The 24,970-nt window shown below is 36.4% G+C and overlaps 1 protein-coding gene across 2 annotated transcripts; it reads left to right on the top strand.

Annotated features, from left to right (window-relative positions):
- The first annotated feature begins 2,904 nt into the window (after positions 1-2,904).
- On the top strand, positions 2,905-24,700 carry LOC128242125 (uncharacterized protein C4orf17 homolog). 2 transcript variants are annotated; one of them, XM_052959179.1, is made up of 8 exons: positions 2,905-3,113; positions 14,280-14,494; positions 15,852-16,088; positions 16,476-16,750; positions 17,139-17,220; positions 20,444-20,603; positions 20,881-20,987; positions 22,412-24,698. In XM_052959179.1, exons 2-8 carry the CDS (start codon positions 14,281-14,283, stop codon positions 22,639-22,641), a joined length of 1,305 nt encoding a protein of 434 aa, XP_052815139.1. In that variant the 5' UTR covers positions 2,905-3,113; position 14,280; the 3' UTR covers positions 22,642-24,698. The 2 variants fall into 2 exon arrangements, with proteins under 2 accessions (XP_052815139.1, XP_052815127.1); XM_052959167.1 differs by lacking the exon at positions 2,905-3,113 and adding an exon at positions 7,442-7,510 and having other exon boundaries at positions 22,412-24,700.
- Positions 24,701-24,970: the final 270 nt, after the last annotated feature.

Here is a 24,970-nt window from a genome sequence, read left to right as displayed (position 1 = left end):
GTACTTATACAGTCATTAACCATACAAACTGCGTTACTTTAATTATGCTATGTCGCTTTTCAAATCATTGTTTGATGTTACATGTGATTTGCCACAAAAATCTGACCGAGTTGTGTTCCCATGGATTTAATTTAGCGGCGAAGGGTCGTGGTGATTTAGCCGCGTCCTGCAGCGGTAGCGGGGCTACGATTCCCTGTAGTCCAAGCGTCTAAGATTCTTACTGGTTTATAAGGCTCCAGTCGAGTCTAAGACTGATCATGAGTAATGATCTTTTGAACTCATTCAGCATATATAAAACTATATTATAGTTGGACCATACTATAAATCACTACAGACATTATGGGAGACGTTATCCATAGGTGGCACAGTGACGTCATTGATTAGACACAACTATGACATGCCTTCATTTCACTACATGTTTTGTTTGTCATAATTAGTTTTGCGTTCATAAAAATCAATATAAACTGATTTGTAATCACATATAAGTGTTCGCTTGTGTCCCGGGATGGAAACAGATTTAACGCTATCTTATATAATATTTCCAATCGAAAATAATATAGCATTGTTAAGAACATGTTCCTATTCCAGAGTGTTCTAATAACACTGTTCAAATAACACGTCCAGAACCGGTTGAGACAGTCGGTTAGATACTGCATGGTTTCGCGGCCCAAATCGAATACCCCATATAAAGTTCCCAAGCGTGATAGACTGAAAAGATTTAATTGTCCACATTGTATTGTAAAAAGGGAAATATTTTCATTATAGGAACCATCAATTCATACCAACAACAATAAATGTCTTCAATTACCGGTCGATATCAATGTTTCTGTTTGTTTGTATTTTAAAGCTTCATATCATAAATCGGATTAAAATTCTATAGTTGTAATTTATGTATGAATGTCAGGCTATTCTGTAAAAGCTGTATATGCTGTGTCCATAAACTAATGGCAACATGGTCAGGGCTCACGTGTAGTAAGAAGGCCTAAGTTGCCCCGTGTAGTTAGAAGACGGCCTAAGTTGCCAAGTGTAGATTGAAGGCCTTAGTTTCCACGTGAGTTAGAAGGCCTTAGTTTCCACGTGTAGATTGAAGGCCTTAGTTTCCACGTGTAGTTAGAATGCCTTAGTTTCCACGTGTAGTTTGAAGGCCTTAGTTTCCACGTGTAGTTTGAAGGCCTTAGTTTCCACGTGTAGTTAGAAGGCCTTAGTTTCCACGTGTAGTTTGAAGGCCTTAGTTTCCACGTGTAGTTAGAAGGCCTTAGTTTCCACGTGTAGTTTGAAGGCCTTAGTTTCCACGTGTAGTTAGAAGGCCTTAGTTTCCACGTGTAGTTAGAAGGCCTTAGTTTCCACGTGTAGTTTGAAGGCCTTAGTTTCCACGTGTAGTTAGAAGGCCTTAGTTTCCACGTGTAGTTTGAAGGCCTTAGTTTCCACGTGTAGTTTGAAGGCCTAAGTTGTCACGTGTAGTTTGAAGGTCTAAGTTGTCACGTGTAGTTTGAAGGTCTAAGTTGTCACGTGTAGTTTGAAGGTCTAAGTTGTCACGTGTAGTTTGAAGGTCTAAGTTGTCACGTGTAGTTTGAAGGCCTTAGTTTCCACGTGTAGTTAGAAGGCCTTAGTTTCCACGTGTAGTTTGAAGGCCTTAGTTTCCACGTGTAGTTAGAAGGCCTTAGTTTCCACGTGTAGTTAGAAGGCCTTAGTTTCCACGTGTAGTTTGAAGGCCTTAGTTTCCACGTGTAGTTAGAAGGACTTAGTTTCCACGTGTAGTTTGAAGGCCTTAGTTTCCACGTGTAGTTTGAAGGTCTAAGTTGTCACGTGTAGTTTGAAGGTCTAAGTTGTCACGTGTAGTTTAAAGGCCTAAGTTGTCACGTGTAGTTTGAAGGCCTAAGTTGTCGCGTGTAGTTTAAAGGCCCAAGTCGTCATGGTATTTTGAAGGCCTATGTTGTCACGTGTAGTTTAAAGGCCTAAATTGCCACGTGTGGTTTGAAGGCCTAAGTTGTCAAGTGTAGATTGAAGGCCTGAGTTGGCACGTGTAGTTTAAATGCCTAAGATGTCACGTTTAGTAAGACGGCATAAGTTGTCACGTGTAGTAAGAAGGCATAAGTTGTCACGTGTAGTTTGAAGGCATAAGTTCTTAAGTGTAGTTTGAAGGCCTTAATTGTCACATGAAGTTCGAAGGTCAAATGTTGCAAATGTAGTTAGAAGGCAACATTTGTCACATATTGTTAGAAGGCATACGTTGTCACGTGTAGTTTAAAGGACTAATTAAGTCGTCATATGAAGTTAGAAGGTCCAAAGTGGCACATATCGTTAGAAGGCCTAAGTTCACGTGTAGTCATATTGGGCCTTTGTTGGGTATTTTTCCATAACTCCCCATTATACAAAACCTTACCCTAACCTAACAAGAACTTCATAACAAATTCAGTTCCTATACGGAATGGAGGAAAAAATACCTACTATATGCCCATCGGTACGTGCGATGATGCCTGCGTCTATGTTATTAGAGGTTCGTTCAACAACATAATTTCGAGACAAATAGTAGTTTTTTGGTAAATGCGCATGTTCGTGGGTAATGTGAGGGCGCGGTCATTTACCTCGTTCAAAAACTGATGTTCCGGGAAAGCTGTTGATACAGTAACATGAAACTTGGTATATATACACACAATGAGATTGGTAATACATGTAGTAAGTCTATTACCTCATCAAATTAATTAGTACAATATACAGGCATAAACCAACGGGAAAAAAACGGAGGAGCGTTAGCACCCCCGCTTGCGGTCTCATGTTATTTATTTTATTTTATAAAACACCTCTCTATTTACTTTCAGGCCATGATATAATTTCCTTTTAATAGGAGAATTACCAAACTGCATGTAGGATTAAAGCATAATCCACCAAAGCAGTAATATCGGTAGGTCCAGGTTAAATTAATCGCTCTAGTCTTCGAGACTTAAAACCTTGAAAAGCGTCCCTAGTAACCAGCCGTATTAACGATTCGTTAACGGGTAGCAAGTTGTGTTAGTTTATAACGGATTCGTTTTAACTATCTGTTTCGTGTCTTTTATCCGTTTGTGACGGGAAAAATTTAGTTCAAATCCACAAAATCTTGGATTTTATTAAAGGTAAGACCTTTCCATTATTTCGTTTGTTTGTATTCCATAATCTATGAGTTTGATTTTATTGTTAAATGTTGGTAGATGGATTCACTGATAAATTCATTTGTCATATCAATAACTTAAATTTAATAAGGCAAACACTGCTTTAAATCCAGATTGAGATATTAAGCCATTTTTTTCTTTAAGGTAAATAAACATTTCTATTCAGATGAATATCATAAACGATTAAACATACGTTTTAAACTTGGTCATGTAATACTCATTTCTTAGTCTTAAGCGATATTTGGACGTAATTAAACATGATTTAATGCGGGGTGACACTGTGACATAATTTCATTTTGTTAAATTGGTAGTAAAAAAAAATGGGCATAATTTCATACCTAAAATAAAATCGTTTTGTAGTGAATATTTTTATTTTAGTCATTCAAAATGCACCATACAATGAATGGAGTGTTATATGTCTTATCAAAATAGGGGGGTATAACATTTCCTTCTGTTCTGTATTCATACGACCATATCGTTATTTTATCAAAATAGTCAATTGTCGTATTGGAGATACAATAGTTTGGATTATCTATTTAATATCTACAATGTACATACTATCGACTATAGGATTTAAACCTGTAGCGAAATATAAGCCACCACCAACTAGCGCATAACTCCAAATTTGAAGCTCGCCAATAGCGCAAATCTGCAAGGTTTAAGTATAAGTTTGCAAAACTTTCAGTCATTCTTGGAGTTTGATGATCACAGTTTTAGAGATGTTGTTAAAAGGCGGCCTGTCATGACTTTTCTTACAACTGTCGGAAGTATTCCACAGTCTAAGATCTTAGCTTCTTTCTTGTTAAGTAAATATTTAACCTCCTTTTCTTGATTATGTTTTTGTAAAGCAACTTTTATTTTATTTGATTAGTTGGGTAAACAGCCCATTCAGAGACTAATGGAAAAAACAAATCGGATATGAAAGCAGTAATGCTGAAACCTTGCGAGCAAATCATGTAAAAAAGCTATGCGCAAATGCATATATGTATACCAAGCAGGGCCAAGGCACCGTGTAGCTATGATATATTGCCACAACCATGTATTTTATCTAAATAAAGGTTTGCTGTATTTTTTATAAATCGTTGCGGGGTTCTCCTTTTCATGTCAGAATTTTATACCAGACTTGATTAATAAATTGTGTATGCCACCACCTGTGTGTTTTGTGGTTAGATTGGTCTCCAAATATTACAAAAATGCTCTATTTAAAGTAACAAGGGCATAATAAATCATAAGTGTTTTACTGACTCTTTGAAATGTTTGAAACCAGACACTCACACTTATATACAGTTTTTGTTATGTGTCTGAAAAGACTCGAGGGAGCGCGTATAACTAGTAATAATTTTCTTTTTATTTTACGAAAATGTAAAAAGAGGAACAAGTAATTCTTTCATCTTGGAAGACTTCAAAGTTTCCATGGAACAAGAACACTTAAGTGCAGTTCTGGGTGTAAGAATTACATTTTATAAGAAGAGAAGATATACGTTGGAATAAAAAAATACGTTGTATGAAAACGTTAAAACGTTTCATTGGCGTAATGGTCGGGTGTACTTAAACGCTTTATTGGCGTAATGGTCGTGTGTACTTAAACGTTTCATTGGCGTTATGGTCGTGTGTACTTAAACGTTTCATTGGCGTAATGGTCGTGTGTACTTAAACGTTTCATTGGCGTAATGGTCGTGTGTACTTAAACGTTTCATTGGTGTTATGGTCGTGTGTACTTAAACGTTTCATTGGCGTAATGGTCGTGTGTACTTAAACGTTTCATTGGCGTAATGGTCGTGTGTACTTAAACGTTTCATTGGTGTTATGGTCGTGTGTACTTAAACGTTTCATTGGCGTAATGGTCGTGTGTACTTAAACGTTTCATTGGCGTAATGGTCGTGTGTACTTAAACGTTTCATTGGCGTAATGGTCGTGTGTACTTAAACGTTTCATTGGCGTAATGGTCGTGTGTACTTAAACGTTTCATTGGCGTTATGGTCGTGTGTACTTAAACGTTTCATTGGCGTAATGGTCGGGTGTACTTAAACGTTTCATTGGCGTAGTGGTCGTGTGTACTTAAACGTTTCGTTGGCGTTAGGTCGTGTGTACTTAAACGTTTCATTGGCGTTATGGTCGTGTGTACTTAAACGTTTCATTGGCGTTAGGTCGTGTGTACTTAAACGTTTCATTGGCATAATGGTCGTGTGTACTTAAACGTTTCATTGGCGTAATGGTCGTGTGTACTTAAACGCTTTATTTGCGTTAGGTCGTGTGTACGGTGGCATACAGGTGGCACGACTGCTTTTCACCTTATCTCTTGACCACGACTTGTTTCGTTCCTACGACTCAATTATCTCCCTGTAACGACTTAATTATGTCGCGGCCACGACTTAATATCACGTTTATATACTTGGTTATATCTTAGTCGTAGCAACGACACACTTAGTCGTGGGAATGAGATAGTAGGTCGTGGCCACGCCATTCTATACCAAGATCATTAAAAAAACAAAATGCACATCTTAGCCACAGTGCTGTACGCGTGACAGTTTGTGATTGTTGTCCCAGAGTGATGTATGTGCTTTAACGTCCCTTCCCTTTACTACAGAGGCATGCAAGCGCCTATCAATTTGAAGTAGCCATTTGAAGGAAAAAATCAGAGCAATCTAATGATTTTAAGAGCTATTGAAATGCGTGTTTGAGATCGATGTTAGATAGAAGGCCTGGAGTGTTTGATAAACAATTGTTATAATGGCTAGCTGTTCATATTTGACTAAATGGACATTTTTTCCCGCTTATGTTTTGTGTTTCGTATTATACATGAAAAGGCAATCACGGCTTTGAAATTGAAATATAATGTACATATATCACCATTATCCAGCCCTCTACTGGACCCACATGCCGGTAAATGGTCATTCATGTCTTGGTTTTAATTGATGTCGTCTGGGTGATTACATTTTGCTTTAATTATTCATTGTTCTTAACAGTGAAATCGAACTGTTTAATGGTCTATTATTTTTCTCCGTTTTGTAATTGTGTATGTATTTTCACAGATCCATTTAAACCTTTTAAGTAAACAAGTTCGAGGTACATTTGTATTACCATAGGCTCTGTGTTAATGTCGTCCTCGTTTGCTGCTGAGTTATTTTTGTCGTACACAAAGCAACAGTTCATAAGTGATTGATGTATTCATTCGCAAGTAAAATCATTCTGGCTAAAATATTTGTCGAATAATGATCCTTGATCTACTGAGGAAAACGGACGATCGTTAGTATGTATACGGTTTTTGTGCTCTTGTTAAGGGTTGTGAGCTTTGGGGATGCAAGCAATCAACTCGACTTAAATAAACGCGTGTATATTCTTCTTCCAGATCGAAGCAAAATATGAATTCTTTTCTGTTGGTGTGTGTATGATATGCTGGTGTTCAAAGGTCAAACGGAGGATACCTCTTTTTGTTTGAATAGACTTCGCTATGAATACTAAAATGTACTGATGCTAACTATATAGATAAATGTTTTTTTGTTTGTTTCAGATTTATAGTGTGTTCTTATCATTTTTACGTTTGAATGGTTATAACGTTGTTTTGACAAGACGTAAGTGACTAGAATGTATTCTGTTAAGACGTAGTTGGCATAAATGTAGAGTTGGTACCATAAACCTGCTTTTTTAGCAATGCTAGGTGTGTATGATTTTACGTGGTGCAAACGTTTCTATAAATACGAACACTCATAGTTATAAAACTAGGTGCATTTTATAACTATTCCTATCTAACTTGTCAAAGCGGGGCGTGGGGGTAGTAATAACTTTAGTGATAGCATCAGTTTATTCTTATCTTAAACGCTAATCGACGATAAATAATTCAAATCCAACTTTTTTCATCTGGAATGGTTTGACATTTCCACTTTCCATGTTTAATCTCCTGTTTAAGATACAAGTAACGCTTTAGTGCTGTTACATAAAACACTTTAATCGACAAAATGCAACCATAGTATTGAAATATTTTATTAAATGAAAATCGTTTGGAATGAAACCCAGCTCATTGAAAGGCTTGGAGATAAGCTAATTTGATGAATGGCTGCCGTCAACTTTTTTGAGTCGGAAAAGGCATGTGTTTCTATTACCTCGGCGGTGCCTATTCAAATACACACAAAAGTTGATTTGTAATTCAGAAACTGATTATATCTCGATTATTCAATATTGATTCAATTTGTTAGAGAGTAAATAAAAATTTAGTTTCTATGCGTATTAATTATTGTATATATTTGAAATACTGTTTACTGTCGACAAATTCACTGTAGCAAACATTTAATCATATATTTGTATTTTCATTAAACTTAACAAAACTGGCACTCTTTTACATGGAATAATGTGTTTTTCATGAAGTAAGGATCAATATATATGATTTATGAAAATGTTTGAATTATGAACTGTTATTCAATATGGAAAGAAAATAATCAGCTGTTGGGGGGCAATCATTCATAGGCATATGTCAAACTCCGTACATTGACTCGGATCTACTTTTTTCGTCATGTTGAAACATAGAGACAAAGTTAAAGATGTGGTTCGGTATGGAGTTATTGTTAATTTCAAATCTAAAACAAAGCTTTTTGACATTGGCAGTTTTAATGGATGCTTAACGAGCACACTCTATCTATAAACAAGAAAACTCCTAGTATAATTCTTGAAATCGCAACAATTGCACTCATTGTAGAAATAATAATCGTCTATTGACCCAGAGTTACCAAATATGATGGTTACTAGACGAACTAGACGAACGCCAGAATGGTACTAGAGTTCACTCTTTGTAACAAGATACAACGAAATTCACTGAAGCAAGAAAAATCCAAGTATTGTACCAGAATTGCCAACACGAATGTTTCTTTTTGTAGTCAGAAGGACCCAGTATAGTACCTGAGTAACAGAATTGCCGAAACGAATGCACCTTACCATAGCAAGAAGAACGCCGGTTCTGTACTAGAGATGCCAAAACGAATGCTCTCTTAGTTACAAGAAGAGTTAAAAAATAGGTGATTTGCAGCAAGATAACCCTCAGTATGCTACCAGAATTTCCGAATGCGGTCTTTGAAGCGAAAAAAAACAACCCAACGTTAGATCTATAGTTTCCCATACGAATGCCCTGTCTGTAGCCATAAGAGCTCCGTTATCGTACTAGAACAACCAAACCGAACGCACTCTTTTGTCGCAAAAACATATAATAGTACCAGAGTTGAAAATACGAATACTCTTTTTGCAGCAAAACCCAAAATATTTTACTCGAATTGCCTATTTGAATACACTGTAGCAATTAGGACCAAGATAACGTGTTTAAGAGTTACTAAAGCGAATGCACACAATCCCGATATGGTTCTATAGTTGTTCTAGTGCTGTTCGAAAACTCTCTCTGTATCAAAATACAAATTATAGAACCCGATTTGCCAATTTAAATGAACTCTTTGGAGCATGAAAAAACCCGATATATGCGTTGCCATAATTGATGCACACTTTCCGAGTATGGTACCAAAGTTGCCACAATGCCCATTTTCTTTCCCAGTGTGGTACTACTGTTGCCAAAACGGATACTAGAGATGGCGAAACGAACGCTCTCTTTTCCAGTGTAGTACTAGAGTTGCCATAACAGATGCACTCTTTCCCACGAGTGTACTACGGTTGTCACAATGCACACTTTCTGAGTTGCCAAAACGGATACTATAGATGGCGAAACGAACGCTCTCTTTTCCAGTGTAGTACTAGAGTTGCCATAACAGATGCACTCTTTCCCACGAGTGTACTACGGTTTTCACAATGCACACTTTCTTTCCCAGTATGGTACAAGAGTTGCCAAAACGGATACTAGAGATGGCGAAACGAACGCTCTCTTTTCCAGTGTAGTACTAGAGTTGCCATAACAGATGCACTCTTTCCCACGAGTGTACTACGGTTGTCACAATGCACACTTTCTTTCCCAGTATGGTACAAGAGTTGCCAAAACGGGTGCACTCTCCATGTATGATATATGAAATGCTGACTCGGATGTACACTATCTCAGTAAGGGACTACTGTTGCCCAGGCCGGTATGCACTCTTTCTTAGTAGTGTACATATATTAGAGTTGCCAACACGAATCTCTCTAAGTATGATACACTAGAGCCTAATAGGTGAACATATTTTGAAAAAGGTTCAATTCATTGGATACACATACAAAATGCGCTCTCTGGCTATATTCACTCAGTATGGTACTAGACTATATTCACTCAGTATGGTACTAGACTATATTCACTCAGTATGGTACTAGACTATATTCACTCAGTATGGTACTAGAGTCGCCAAAACGAATACACTACTTATGTATTTCTAAATATGGTACTAGACTTGCCGAAACGGATGTAGTCTGTCCAAAGATGGTACTAGACTTGCCGAAACGGATGTAGTCCGTCCAAAGATGGTACTAGACTTGCCGAAACGGATGTAGTCTGTCCAAAGATGATACTAGACTTGCCGAAACGGATGTAGTCTGTCCAAAGATGGTACTAGACTTGCCGAAACGGATGTAGTCTGTCCAAAGATGGTACTAGACTTGCCGAAACGGATGTAGTCTGTCCAAAGATGGTACTAGACTTGCCGAAACGGATGTGCTCTGTCCAAAGATGATACTAGACTTGCCGAAAAGGATGTACTCTGCCCATAGATGGTACTGGACTTGCCAAAACGGATGTACTCTGTCCAATGATAGAGTTGCCAAAACGGATGTACTCTGTCCAAAGATAGTACTGGACTTGCCGAAACGGATGTACTCTGTCCAAAGATGGTACTGGATTTGCCAAAACGGATGTACTCTGCCCAAAGATAGAGTTGCCAAAACGGATGTACTCTGTCCAAAGATGGTACTGGACTTGCCAAAACGGATGTACTCTGCCCAAAGATAGAGTTGCCAAAACGAATGTACTCTGTCCAACGATGGTACTGGAGTTGCCGAAACGGATGTACTCTGTCCAAAGATGGTACTGGACTTGCCAAAACGGATGTACTCTGGCCAAAGATGGTACTGGAGATGCCGAAACGGATGTGCTCTGTCCAAAGATTGTACTAGACTTGCCGAAACGGATGTACTCCGTCCATAGATGGTACTGGACTTGCCAAAACGGATGTTCTCTGTCCAAAGATGGTACTGGACTTGCCAAAACGGATGTACTCTGTCCAAAGATGGTACTGGAGTTGCCAAAACGGATGTACTCTGTCCAAAGATGGTACTGGACTTGCCAAAACGGATGTACTAAGTCCAAAGATGGTAATGGACTTGCAAAAACGGATGTTCTCTGTCCAAAGATGGAACTGGACTTGCCAAAACGAATGCACTTTGTCCCTATATCGTACTAGAGTGTCCAAATCGGATGCACTATTTTCAATTATTGTTATCAGAGTTGTCAAGAAATGGATGTGCCATTTGTATTAGAAGACCCACAGTACGGTACTAGAGTTGCCAAAACGAGTGCACTCTTTCTTGATTCTGAATACAGTATGGTAACTAGGGCGCTCTTTGTTGATCCTGATTACAGTATGTCAACTAGGGCACTCTTTGTTGATCCTGATTACAGTATGTCAACTAGGGCACTCTTTGTTGATCATTATTAGTAATAATTTATTACAGTATGGCAATCAAGGCACTCTTTGTTGATCATGATTCTGATCATATTATGCCGACGAATGCATTCTTTGTTGATAACTTGATATTGATTACATTATGCCGACGAATGCACTCTTTGTTGATATTGATTACATTATGCCGACGAATGCACTCTTTGTTGATATTGATTACATTATGCCGACAAATGCACTCTTTGTTGATATTGATAACATTATGCCGACGAATGCATTCTTTGTTGATAACTTGATATTGATTACATTATGCCGACGAATGCACGCTTTGTTGATAACTTGATATTGATTACATTATGCCGACGAATGCACTCTTTGTTGATATTGATTACATTATGCCGACGAATGCACTCTTTGTTGATATTGATTACATTATGCCGACGAATGCATTCTTTGTTGATAACTTGATATTGATGACATTATGCCGACGAATGCACGCTTTGTTGATAACTTGATATTGATTACATTATGCCGACGAATGCACTCTTTGTTGATATTGATTACATTATGCCGACGAATGCACTCTTTGTTGATATTGATTACATTATGCCGACGAATGCATTCTTTGTTGATAACTTGATATTGATTACATTATGCCGACGAATGCATTCTTTGTTGATAACTTGATATTGATTACATTATGCCAACGAATGCATTCTTTGTTGACATTGATTACAGTATGCCGACGAATGCCTTCTTTGTTGATAACTTGATATTGATTACATTATGCCGACGAATGCACGCTTTGTTGATATTAATTACATTAGGCCGACGAAAGCACTCTTTGTATATATTGATTACATTATGCCGACGAATGCACGCTTTGATGATTCTGATTATATTAGGCCGACGAATGCAATCGTTTTCGCAAGAACCCCCAGTATAGTATTTTGACGCTATAAGTGAAGGGCGATTTCCATTTACCTTTAATCAATGTTGTTTTTTCAATATTTCAACAGTACTTATTTCAACTTATAATGGTTTTGTTTATGCTGAACATCGAACCCATGTGTTCAAAAATCAATAATTATTGCCATTGATTACAGATGTCGTTTTTAATTACCATATTAAATCCTCACGTAAACACTTTGTCAGTGTATTGTTAGATATTGGATACGGGCTTTGTTACTATTGATTTGAATTATTGCCATTTTAATGAGAGTCTGGTGCTTTTTAAAGTATGTATATCCAATCAATTTGATGTTTTCAACTTAGATCAATGAAATGTTGGGGTTTCCAAGTGCACTTCCATTCATTTTGAGTACATTGTTTTGATTTTAATGATTAAACACACTCTTTTCCTATTGAAATATTTAAAAGACGTAGCGCTCTTTGGGAGTATTGTAGAGGTTTTGTTAATCTACTTCATCATTTAGAATATGATATTCACTTTGATCAGAAATATTTTCTTTGATTCCCGTTTACTTCAAAATCAAAGTTCATCTCACATTAATATGGCAACTTATATTTTGGTCTTCTTATGTCTGGTGACTATTGACAATTTTGGTAAATTTAAAAGAAAATGCATTGTATATAAAGTCATTGAACTTTCATTTTTTGCTTTTTATTTTAACTGAAATCGTACTATTTTGCATTTTTGAGGTCCGGCAAAAACCCTGTGTACTACAATAGTTTCAGTACAACTTTAGCACATTACTTTTCTATAATACATGTAAATAAACTCTTCCGAATGATAATATAATACTAAAAGATGATATGAAACAGGTTCAAACCATTTTATACAAATGGAAAAACCTCCTCGGCTATATTAACTAGTCCTGATTCAACGTAAGCGTTGTAACACGATTGTATTTTTTCGTCTTAGATCGCTGTAGAATTTAATTTGGTAATTAAACGTCTGATCGATTCTTGATTATTTCTTTGTGTGGGTATATTTAAAATGTTAAAAAATGGTTAAATCAAGGTTATGTGGTTTAAACGCCCTCCAATTTTATATATTGAGTTACATCAGAGGAACCTCGTTAAGATACGGTCAATATTTGCTCTGTGCAGAATTCCTTTTTATATGACCGGGTTTTGTTTGATAATTTTGTCTGACATATTTTATGTTGGCTTACTTATTTGAATCGTATTATATATGTATTCATGATTTACATATGATTTAATCATGCTTGCTCAAAGTCAAGGTCACGCTTAAAGGTTAAAAAGCAATTTTAAAATTGTAAACCGTATTGAAACTAAATATATCATTTGTTGGTCTTCAGAACATAATATTAAAGATGGAATATGCCCCCAACGAATTGAACGATACTGAAATGAATTTAGACCATTAAAGCAATTCATCAATACCTGTAATTCTAATATAAAAACTCGATTATAATTGACATGGATTGCTCTGGTTTCATACCAAATATGACGCATTTCGAAATCACGGTATAAATGGAAAAAAAACTTCCACAACGAAACATTCTGCAACATAAACGAGGAGACTAAAGTAATTCAAACTATGTATTTTTTCTCATGTTTGCACAGAATACTTGTGAATATTGAAGGTTCTTAAATAGCTCTAACCCAGCAAGAACACGGACAATTAATGCCACGAATACAATACAAACACGGTTCCATATTGTTACAGTTTTATAGTGTGTTGGTTTCAAGTTGTTTGCATTTCCGAAGAATCAGACTTCAACAAAGACGTCACTGCAGGGTCGCGCTAATCAATTTCACGTTGACACGCACTCCATTACCTAAATGAAATTTTAATTAATTTGAGGCTAATTTGCTTCTGCTTTTAAACCCAACGTAACCAGTGCAGTGAATGTATAAGAACATATGTAAATAACACACCCAGACTTTCCTTAAGATTCATAAGACGGACTTAACTTTAGTTTATCTATGTAAATACTATTATCAATCCATCCATACCCGGTATTCATGTTTGGGCTCAAAACGGTCTTATGGCGATATTGTATACGGTATTACTGAAGCAAGATGTGATAATTGGCAATAGACGGTGTTAAAAGATTCACAATCGCACCCAATGGCATATCAATTCACAATGAAGTTCTGATGAAACCCAGTCTTATTACCTATAACTGATTTTGTGACCCGGGCAGATTGACAAATAGTATTGTTAAAGTAATGTTATATGTAAAGTTTTCTAGTTTCATTGCGATTATTATTCAATTATGTCGTTTTGGAAATGATGATGCTTTGCGTTGTTATTGACTTTATATGGTATTATGGGTCATGATAGCTCCGTGAAGTCGTATGAACGGACCGTCAAAAAGGTCGACCATTCACTCCAAAAGAAATGGGTTCCGTTAAATGGTTTAAAATAAGCAAGCTCCGACGGTTAATATTCGTAATTGTGAATAAACGATAAAAATCATAGAGGAACCTCAACTTTAATTATACAGAAAGCGGTTATAAGTATCGAGGGGCGAAGGTTAAAAGGTTCCGCCTGCTCCTTAAGTTAATGCCATATAACACTTGTTGGCTTTTAACCCTCGTAAAGTATACGTGCATTTGCTTCCAGGATGACTGACGTGTTCGTGCCCTCCAACGGGTCCCTGATTACACGGGGCCCGCTCAACGAGGGTGCCCCTCAGCCGGTGGACTCGTACAAGAAGCCGGCAACCGCCACAGGGTCGCGGCCCTCCACTCAGGGCGGCTACAGGTTTGGTCAGCTCAGCCAGAACTCATTCTTCACGAGACACAACCCCCACCCAGTCAGAGTACGACATCTGAAAGGTGCGCGGTACCTAGTGCATTCATTTATTTTAAGCTTATAGGGATGTAAATAAAAAAAATGAAGGACGCTTCAATTTTTAATTTGCTGCATTTTTTATACCACTGAATAAATATGATTCCTTTTTATAGCTCAATTGCAAACATGTTGAATAACGTAAACACTATTTATAATTTAGTTCAACATTTTAATATGTGTCCCTTTTCATAGTTTAATTGCTTAAATAACTCAGTTGTTACATACAAATATTTGTTGAAATAAAACAAAATTCCACGCTCGCTCTATCTTTTCTTCTTCAAAATGTGCCTTTGAAAATAAAGATTGTTTTTTCATTGCCTAACGACAGTATAGTTATATATTATATTACTTCTCTTGTAAGACTACCGCCAATAGCAAGATACCGTGTATTTCAGCGTCGTTCATTGTCGGGTGGCTTTTTTGTTGGTATATAGATTGTAGTATTTTTGTATTCTTAAAACTGGGCAAACATCACTTGAATCTGAACACCTGTATTTAGCAAACTTTTACCTAAAGTAAGGTCGATGTTAGTCTGAAAGGTATACGAAAATGACAAACAAAATCATTAAACATACCAACATTTGTCATTTTTAATGGTCCCACGTGCCAATATTTATCTGCGGAAATGATAAGGATATGTAAACCGTGGACATATTTTACAAACTTAATCAAATAAGGGCGGTTTAATCGATTTCGAACACTTGGGAACGCCGATTTGCACGGAAAGGATTTCCCGTGTAGCTAGGGCGGATTCGAGTGTATTATCTCTTTAATAAAATGTTATTTTCATAAATATGCCTGTTTTAATCTAAAAATCTTGTTTTTCGTTTGTTAATCCTAACTTGAAAGTATGGTTCAAATATTAGTTAAGACAGTTCATGTATGATCACAGCTTCGCTAGTAGTAACCTAGAGGAATTCGACATAAACTATACCAAACACATGACGCTATTTCTATTGTATGACTTCTTCGATACCTTTCATTTTCTTTGGTTATATTTAGTTGGACTTTTGTCTGTCTGAATGACTGGATATCAATTACTTTTTTTCAAGCTATTAAGTTTTCAAGCCGTTTCATATTTAACAAAGTCGTACAAATTATACTCTCAAAGGTGTTCATCCAGTTGAATGTGTACAGTCGTGTGCAACCGGTCTTCGTATTGTCCCGAATTTAATGACGTTTTACGTTGATGTGTCCAACCTTCAGTTGTGTTTTTCGCAGTAAGATCATTTCTCATAATATAATTTCTAACGTCACGTTTTATACATTTTCTGGTTCTATAGACGGCAGTTGAAAGTTACGTTGTTTGTTCATGTTTCTTTATCACGTTACGTTTTCTAGGTCTGCTTGACGTTCCCATCTGCGCCGTGAACGATGACGGCTATTTCTCCAACCCGCGTTACTCCCTACAGTTCCCGCCAAATTATTTCAACCAGAAGAAACTTCAACGTATTCCCGTTAACGCAATCAACGTCAATTCCCAGATGCATCCCATCAACACCGTGACGGGCCTCCAATATTTCACGGGCCTCACAAACTACCCGTTCAGAGAAAGGGCTGTTCCGAAAGTCGGCATGGGTAAGTTATTTCTTAAGTAGATTTACACGTGAAATGCATAGTGTACAGGTTTGATGAATTTCGCCCCAAAAGTGTCAAAAGGGTGACTTCTTGAGTGGCTTTTAGTTTGTTTAAAGCTAGCCAAGATGTTTCAATGATTGATTTGGTCAATCATGGTTTTCTCCTTAATTATTACTAACCAATCATATCATTTAAATGTGCATACTATACTAAAGATAGCATGTGAAAAATGTATCCAACGTGATTACAATTGGCTGTTGTAGTCTGAAGCAGAAATATTTTCTTTAATTATACCAAGCAGAAAACACAACTGTTAACATTTCGATTTATCGGTATATTAGTTAACTAAATGCCCACACATATAAATATTTTAATTCGCAACTACAGTGCCAGTTACTGAATCATGGCGGGACGAACTGAAGGCGCTCACAGACGCCATCAAGGAGACAAAATTTGAACAACAAATGGAAGAGCCCAAAATGCCCGAGCGTCCAAAGACCCAGTATTCGGAGACGACGGGGCGCTTAATCCCACCTCCGTCACGGGCGATGTCACGTGGGATGTCTCGCCAGGGGTCGCGGATGGGGTCGCGGCAGGGCGGCAGGGACCCATTCCAGCGTAACATGGAGCACATTATGGAGGACCCGGATATGGAGTCTCAGGTGTGTGTTTGGTAGGCCGTCGGGGTGGGGTGGAGGTGGCAAACACATACTATTGAATCTCAAGGGAAGTGATTGTCTTCATGCATTTATGCATTATATTAGCTAATCTGCTTAACTGTTGTGTTATATATCATAAAATCAGAGGTTGTTGAGGTAATGCCCGAGCATCGGCGTCGTCGTATGGTCAATTATTTGAGGATTAAGAGATGTTGATTATTTTTTTTAATCGAAATGGTTTTCATTGATCAGTCAACGAAATCCATACATCTTATCAAACATGTACATGCAATTTACGAAGAAATGACACCATTTAACCATACATATAAACAATTACTTGCATGTATACTGATAATAGCACATTACTGATGAATGGTTTGTTTCTCATTAGGTGATGGTGATGCTGTGCCAGATCTTGCAGACAGAAGATATAAACGCCGTCAAAGCCTGGCTGTGTTCTTCTGGCGAGAGAGGTACGTAAATGCCAAAGAACAAACTTATTTAGTGTGGAGGTCGAATGGTTTGACTTAATGTAAAGATCTAGCGCATTGTATCAATGTAGAGCTCCAGGGTTATGTTCATCATAAAGCTCTAATGTTTTGGTTTAGTGTTAAGCTCTAATGTTTTGGCTAAGTGAAAAGCTGATGCATTTGAGCTCATCGTTAAACTTTAGCGTTTGAGCTCATCGTTAGACTCTAGCGTTTGAGCTCATCGTTAAACTCTAGTGTTTTAGCTCATCGTTAGACTCTAGCGTTTGAGCTCATCGTTAGACTCTAGCGTTTGAGCTCATCATTAAGCACTAGCGTTTGAGCTCATCGTTAAGCACTAGCGTTTGAGCTCATCGTTAAACTCTAGCGTTTTAGCTCATCGTTAGACTCTAGCGTTTGAGCTCATCATTAAACTCTAGCGTTTTAGCTCATCGTTTGACTCTAACGTTTGAGCTCATCATTAAACTCTGGCATTTGAGCTTATCATTAAGCATTAGCGTTTTAGCTCATCGTTAAGCACAAGAGTTTGAGCTCATCGTTAAGCACTAACGTTTGAGCTCATCGTTAAGCACTAGCGTTTGAGCTCATCGTTAAACTCTAGCATTTGAGCTCATTGTTAAGCACTAGCGTTTGAGCTCATCGTTAAGCACTATCGTTTGAGCTCATCGTTAAACTCTGGCATTTGAGCTCATCGTTAGACTCTAGCGGTTGAGCTCATCGTTAGACTCTAGCAGTTGAGCTCATTGTTGAACTCTAGCGTTTTAGCTCATTGTTAAACTCTAGCGTTTGAGCTCATCGTTAGACTCTAGCGGTTGAGCTCATCGTTAAACTCTAGCGGTTGAGCTCATCGTTAGACTCTAGCGGTTGAGCTCATCGTTAAACTCTAGCATTTTAGCTCATCGTTAAACTCTAGCGTTTGAGCTCATCGTTAAACTCTAGTGTTTGAGCTCATCGTTAGACTCTAGCGGTTGAGCTCATCGTTAAACTCTAGCGTTTTAGCTCATCGTTAAACTCTAGCGTTTGAGCACATCGTTAAACTCTAGCAATTTAGCTCATCGTTAAATTCTAGTGTTTTAACTCATCGTTAAGCACTAGCGTTTGAGCTCATCGTTAAGCACTGGCGTTTGAGCTCATTGTTAAGCACTTGCATTTGAGCTAATCGTTAAGCACTGGCGTTCGAGCTCATCGTTAAACTGTAGTGTTTTAGCTCATCCTTAAACTCTAGCGTTTGAGCTCATCGTTAAACTCTAACAATTTAGCTCATCGTTAAACTCTAGTGTTTTAACTCATCGTTAAGCACTTGCGTTTGAGCTAATCGTTAAGCACTGGCGTTTGAGCTCATTGTTAAGCACTTGCATTTGAGCTAATCGTTAAGCACTGGCGTTCGAGCTCATCGTTAAACTCTAGTGTTTAAGCTCATCCTTAAACTCTAGTGTTTGAGCTCATCGTTAAATTCTAGTGTTTTAGCTCATCGTTAAACACGCACTCATATGGCGATAGTGTATACTTTATTACTGAAGCAAGATGTGATAATGGGCAATAGACGGTGTTAAAAGATTCACAATCGCACCCAATGGCGTTTTAGCTCATCTTTAAACTCTAGCGTTTTAGCTAATCGTTAGACTCTAGCGTTTTAGCTCATTGTTAAACTCTAGCGTTTGAGCTCATCGTTAAGCACTGGCGTTTGAGCTCATCCTTAAGCACTAGCGTTTGAGCTAATCGTTAAGCACTAGCGTTTTAACTCATCGTTAAGCACTGGCGTTCGAGCTCATCGTTAAACTCTAGCGTTCGAGCTCATCGTTAAACTCTGGCATTTTAGCTCATCGTTAAACTCTAGCGTTTGAGCTAATCGTTAAGCTCTAGTATTTTAGCTCATCGTTAAACTCTAGTGTTTGAGCTAATCGTTAAGCTCTAGCATTTTAGCTCATCGTTAAACTCTGTTGTTTTGGTTCAGTGTAAAGCTGTAGTGTCTTAGCTCATCGTTAAAATCTAGTGTTTTTGGTTCAGTGTAAAGCTGTAGTGTCTTAGCTCATCATTAAAATCTAGTGTTTTTGGTTCAGTGTAAAGCTGTAGTGTCTTAGCTCATCATTAAAATCTAATGTTTTGGTTCAGTGTAAAGCTGTAGTGTCTTAGCTCATCATTAAAATCTAGTGTTTTGGTTCAGTGTAAAGCTGTAGTGTCTTAGCTCATCATTAAAATCTAGTGTTTTGGTTCAGTGTAAAGCTGTAGTGTCTTAGCTCATCATTAAAATCTAGTGTTTTGTTTCAGTGTAAAGCTGTAGTGTCTTAGCTCATCATTAAAATCTAGTGTTTTTGGTTCAGTGTAAAGCTGTAGTGTCTTAGCTCATCATTAAAATCTAGTGTTTTTGGTTCAGTGTAAAGCTGTAGTGTCTTAGCTCATCATTAAGCTCTAGTGTTTTGGCTGTTTTGGTGTATGAGATATTTTGTGTTGGCTCAGTGCAGATTTTTTTTCACTCACTTAAGAGCTCTTGTATTTTGGCTCAATGAACAGCACTAATATATTGGCTCAATGTAGATCACTTTTGGTTGAGTGTAGAGCTCAATATTTTGGTAAAGGGTAAAGCTTTATTGTGTTGATTGGTGTATCGGTTTTGCTAAGAATAGAGCTTAAGCAATTTTGATAGGGAAATATTAGTTTGTTGACTCTGTGTAAATCCCTAGTACTTTGACTCAGTTTAAAGCTTTATTGCTTTGACTTGCTGAATTGTTTTTGCTAAGGATAGAGCTTAAGTTAATTTGACAAGGAATGATGGTTTGTTGGCTCAGTGTAAAGCTCTAGTCCTTTTACCCAGTGTAATGCACTAGTGCATTGGCATTGAGGAGATATTGCTTTGGCTTTGTGTAGAGCTCAAGTGTTTGGGCTGTGAGTAGAGCTAAGATTCAGTGGCACTATCTGGTATATAGGTCTGTGGCGTAGATATTTAGTATATTGAGCTCAATGTAGAGCTTTAGGGATTTGGCTCAGTGATGAGCTATAGTGCTTTAACTCAGTGTTAAGTATTAGCGCGTTGGCATAAAGTACTCTTCATTTTCTTGGGTTCAGTGTAACACACACTCATTCTTATGGTTTAGCTCAGTTCAGCACTACGATTTATTGAAGTTCCCAAATTTTTGTAAGAAAATATCTTTTATTTTCATTAAATTACTTAAGTTGTTGCAAAAACTAACTATTTTCACCCTTACTCCAGAAAAGGCCATGGTGATGGACATGATCAGGACTGCTATCGGCTCCAAGGAGGATTATTACCAGCGTGACATCAAACCCGAGTACATTGATAATGACAATAATGTCACCAAACTTCCCCCTATAGGAGAGACAAATGATGGGAAACCCAAGATGGTCAACAGGTAAAATTGTGCATAGCTCTTCTTTTATAAAGAAATATCATCCTTTCATAAGGATCAGAGTAGAAAATAAATTAACAGACTACTGTAATTGAATCTCAATATGACCTTGTCTTTTCATTTGACCTTTCCCAGGGTCAATCCCTATCTGTTAATGTATCTTTGTTTTCATGATATATATGTTCCGAAAAACACACTACCTCTCATTCTATATGCATTATGTTTAAAAAGAGATGTGACTGTGACTTTAATGTGAACTTTTGATGTCTCCCCATTCCAGACTGACTGTGGAAGAGGATGGCAGTGAGCACATGGAGTCATGGAAACAGCCTGCAGTTGGCGCCACTTGGTCCCAACAGCAGTCAACAGCTGCACCTGACCAGAATGGTAGGTATAGGGTTACCACAAGTGGGGGAGGGGCAGTGGGGCGGATAACAGATTCTATGACAAGAAACATTTCATAAATTGTGTTATATCACAGATTTTTGACCATTTGAAAATGGGTTATTGATATATCATATATTTAGTTCAAATTATTCAGGGTGCAATGGTTATTTGTTGTGGGTATTTTAAATCAATCTATTACCCATTAGGCTACATATAGGCTAATGTTACAGCGACATAAAAAGAGTCTACTGTTTACCCCGGTCCAAATTACTGTACATGATAGATAAGTATTGAAAATTTCAGGAATTATATCTTGTTTTTAAAAGTAAGCATTAAGAATATATTCATTTGCAGTACATCCCTAATATTAAGGTCTAGGGTTAACTTTTTCCTTGACAAAAAAGTACAGTTTTTTTATTAACTTTCGTATGCATCAAAAGTGGGCTTGGGTATTTTTTGCCATGATGGCTTGAAAGTTTACAACTTGGGTATTTTTTGCCATGATGGCTTGAAAGTTTACAACTTGGGTATTTTTTGCCATGATGGCTTGAGAGTTTACAACTTGGGTATTTTTTGCCATGATGGCTTAAAAGTTTACAACTTGGGTATTTTTTGCCATGACGGTTTGAAAGTTTACAGGTTATGTTTATATGCTTGAGATGTTTGCAGAATTTTGACATAAAAATATTTTAAAAAATGTTTTGAAAAGCTGGTACAAATGAAGTTCAATACAATTTTCTTTGATGGTAGAAATGGTGTATTATTAGAAGCACTACAACTTCATTTTAAAACAAAAATTTTTCTTGTTTATGTTAAAAGTCAATACCCTTCCCAATTAACTGTTGTTAGTGTATCAATCATGTATAGGCCTGGGTTTTAATTTTTGCCTTGAACGTTACAGACCCAGTGGACTTTACATGCTTTCCCGACTTTTAACTGGTATAAATGTGCAACCGTGTTTTTCCCATGCAGGCTACGCCATTCTAATTCTGAATATGTATTTTGTGTTTTTCCTGTGCTGTATAATCCAAGGGTGTCCTTTGCTCTGTGTGGCTATGCACAAGCTTTATATTCGCCTGTACCAAATTCAAACACATTTTTCGAGTATGGTTTTGTCAGCATACTTATCACAATATAAAATAAATATTAATCCTTACATAAATTTTTCTAACAATTTGAATAGGATAGATATCAAGTTCTAGGAAAATACAATGATATTTATGATATGGCATGATTTTCTATACACAATGTATTTGGCTGACACAACTTCTAGTTGTTCCAAATTTTAGTAATCAATCCTGACAAAGTCTGGGACCATATTCAATTTCGTTCTAATAATACTCAGATTTTGCTCTTGTAATTTTGTTAAATCCTAAACAGTTACAGCCTCAGAACATTTATTGATCAATTGAATTCATTCACAGGAGCTATTCGACCTCCAACCTCTGATGCATTTAGAAAACCAACTGGACGTCCCAGAAGTCAGCAGAATGGACGTGCACCGACCCCTAAAGCAGCCCCTAAAACCCCTCAGCTTGCAGCTGATAAGCCTGTTCTTCGCATGACCAGCTCCGCCCATGGAAATAGAACACCCGCACAACCTGAACCTGTCGCCCCAGTAACAGTGGAAGAACAGAGTCAAAACACATTTTAAGACTAGATTAAATATAGGAAATTTATGAACGTTGTTATCAAGTTATAAGCATATTTTTAGGCTGATGACTGATGGCTAATAAAAATTGTACATTCTTATAAAATTCAAGGACAGCTGCATTTTGAACAAAATCTTGGGTGTTAGCAATGCAAAGAGGGAACTTTTCAAGGATTATGTGTTTAAGTTATAAGTTGTATTTCCTGTTTATTTTAATTTATAAAACAATTTGGGCTTAAATAAAACCTCTACAAAAGCGTCCGTATTGCAGATCCAAATATTTTATTATTTGTAAAGAATATACGAACACTTAAAACCCCTTGTACTATAGTCTGATAAATTATTTCGGGCAAAAATAATGTGATTACTCAATATATAGTATAGATGCACATTTTCAATATTTAAAACATTGTTTATCCCTCACACTACCTGCATTATCTGAGCAAGTATTTATTGATGTGTCAAACTTTGATTAACATTAGTTGATTGTTTTTTAAGCCAATTATTTTACTGTTTAATTACTCCATATCATGTCCTCTTTTAATTATTCTAAACTTGTTATATAAGTAGTTAGGATTTAAACTGTCATAAATACTCATCGAGTCATTTAATCATTGCTGGTTGGATAATCACTTCATGTATATGAAGGGAGCATCATGTCTGTATGAGAGTGTTAGTATACACGATCTTTTCAACGCCTTCAGTGGCACTAATATATATATATATACATATCTTGTTCCGATATGCCTTTATTGACTTTATATCTTGCCTCGCGTGAGTGTTGAGTGGTTTTATGTGAGTGCGTCCAGAGATATGTGGATATACATATTGGACCCATCTTATCAATGATCAGTTTTTTTATTCAATATTTTTGTTAAGAAATAATATCCATCTTGAAAGTACTAGTGGTTTTAATCAAATAAAACATTCTTTTTTAATTGATTTGGCAAGCAAAACATAAAATCAAATTTATAACACTGATATGGTATCAAACTCATGATCTTTGCGATATTTTATTCGTACAGGTATTGATAAGATGGGCCTCCTTACGTGCAATGTATGTACGTGAATGAACCTGTGAAAAAATATCAAAATTCAGTATTAACCTGTACCATAGTTTTTTGTTTTGTTAGTTTATACAAGTTGTTAAGTTGCTTTGGTGAACCTTTTATTATGTTTTTGTTTTGTTTCTTGTTTATAGGAGTATTAGTTAAAAAATTTAATTACTTGGGAAAAGGGTCTCATTCAACGAGAAGTAAATAAATGCATTCCCTTTAAATTCAAGGTATGTGTTGACTATAGGTATATGTATTTCCACTGATCAGAAAAAGTCTAAACTATAGTTTTATTTTCTATTTCTTTTTGTCTGCAAATTAGAAAATATTTCAGATTTTGTGTCAATGAATACAAGGGTAAATTTTTACATATAAAATATCCATTACTAATACATGCAGAATTCAAATACGGAAAGATGAGAATCCTCATATGTCTGAACCAATGAGCGAGTGCCCTTCGCATACTATATTAAATACAGCAATTATCTATGAGAATTAGGCCCATAACAGAAGCTATGTTTCTTGATGAATTAAATCTTGAAAAATGTGTTTCAAAATATGAAAAACAACAATCATTATACTTTCTTCTGATTGTGAAATAGTATTCACATAGTATGTTAATATAGTTTGCTTGTTAATATACATATAAATATTTTATTCAGGCTTATATTAGCACTAGGTTACGACATTGCCATTGTCACAATACTAGTATTTCATTTTCGAACATTTTAGTAATCATTTCAATGGTATGATAATATTACATAACATACATTACATCAATACTTCTCATAATTGTGCAAAAAATAAGCAGATACATTTTCAAAGTGGTTTCTAAACTTAAACACTTGCAAGTTTTCAAAACATTTGTTCTCATAAGATGCACATGTAAAACTATGTCAATTTGTACTACAAAATTGTGATAAATTTTGTGTGTTTTTGTTCTGTGATAAAAGTTTGTGATTTTTCTTTTGTATCTTCTGTTTGTCTCTGTTAACGTACATAATGGAACTGTCAATAAACATAAAACATGCAATTTAAGACCTTTGATTTTTTCTTTGATCATGTACGGAGTATAATCTTCTAGGTCAATTTTGAAATATAAAAGCTGATACTAATGCCATTTCAATTTATGTTGAACAAACAAGAATATTTTAAAAGGTGGAAAGAAAAAGAGATTATTTACTTAGTGATCAGCTAATTATTACTAATAACTATCAAAAATTGTCATATTTGTAATATGAACTTCAAAATCATACGCTCTTACAAACTTTCAAGCA

The sequence above is a fragment of the Mya arenaria genome, chromosome 2 (genome assembly GCF_026914265.1).
Source record: "Mya arenaria isolate MELC-2E11 chromosome 2, ASM2691426v1".
Lineage (NCBI taxonomy): Eukaryota > Metazoa > Mollusca > Bivalvia > Myida > Myidae > Mya > Mya arenaria.
This window is presented reverse-complemented; position numbering and strand designations above follow the sequence as displayed.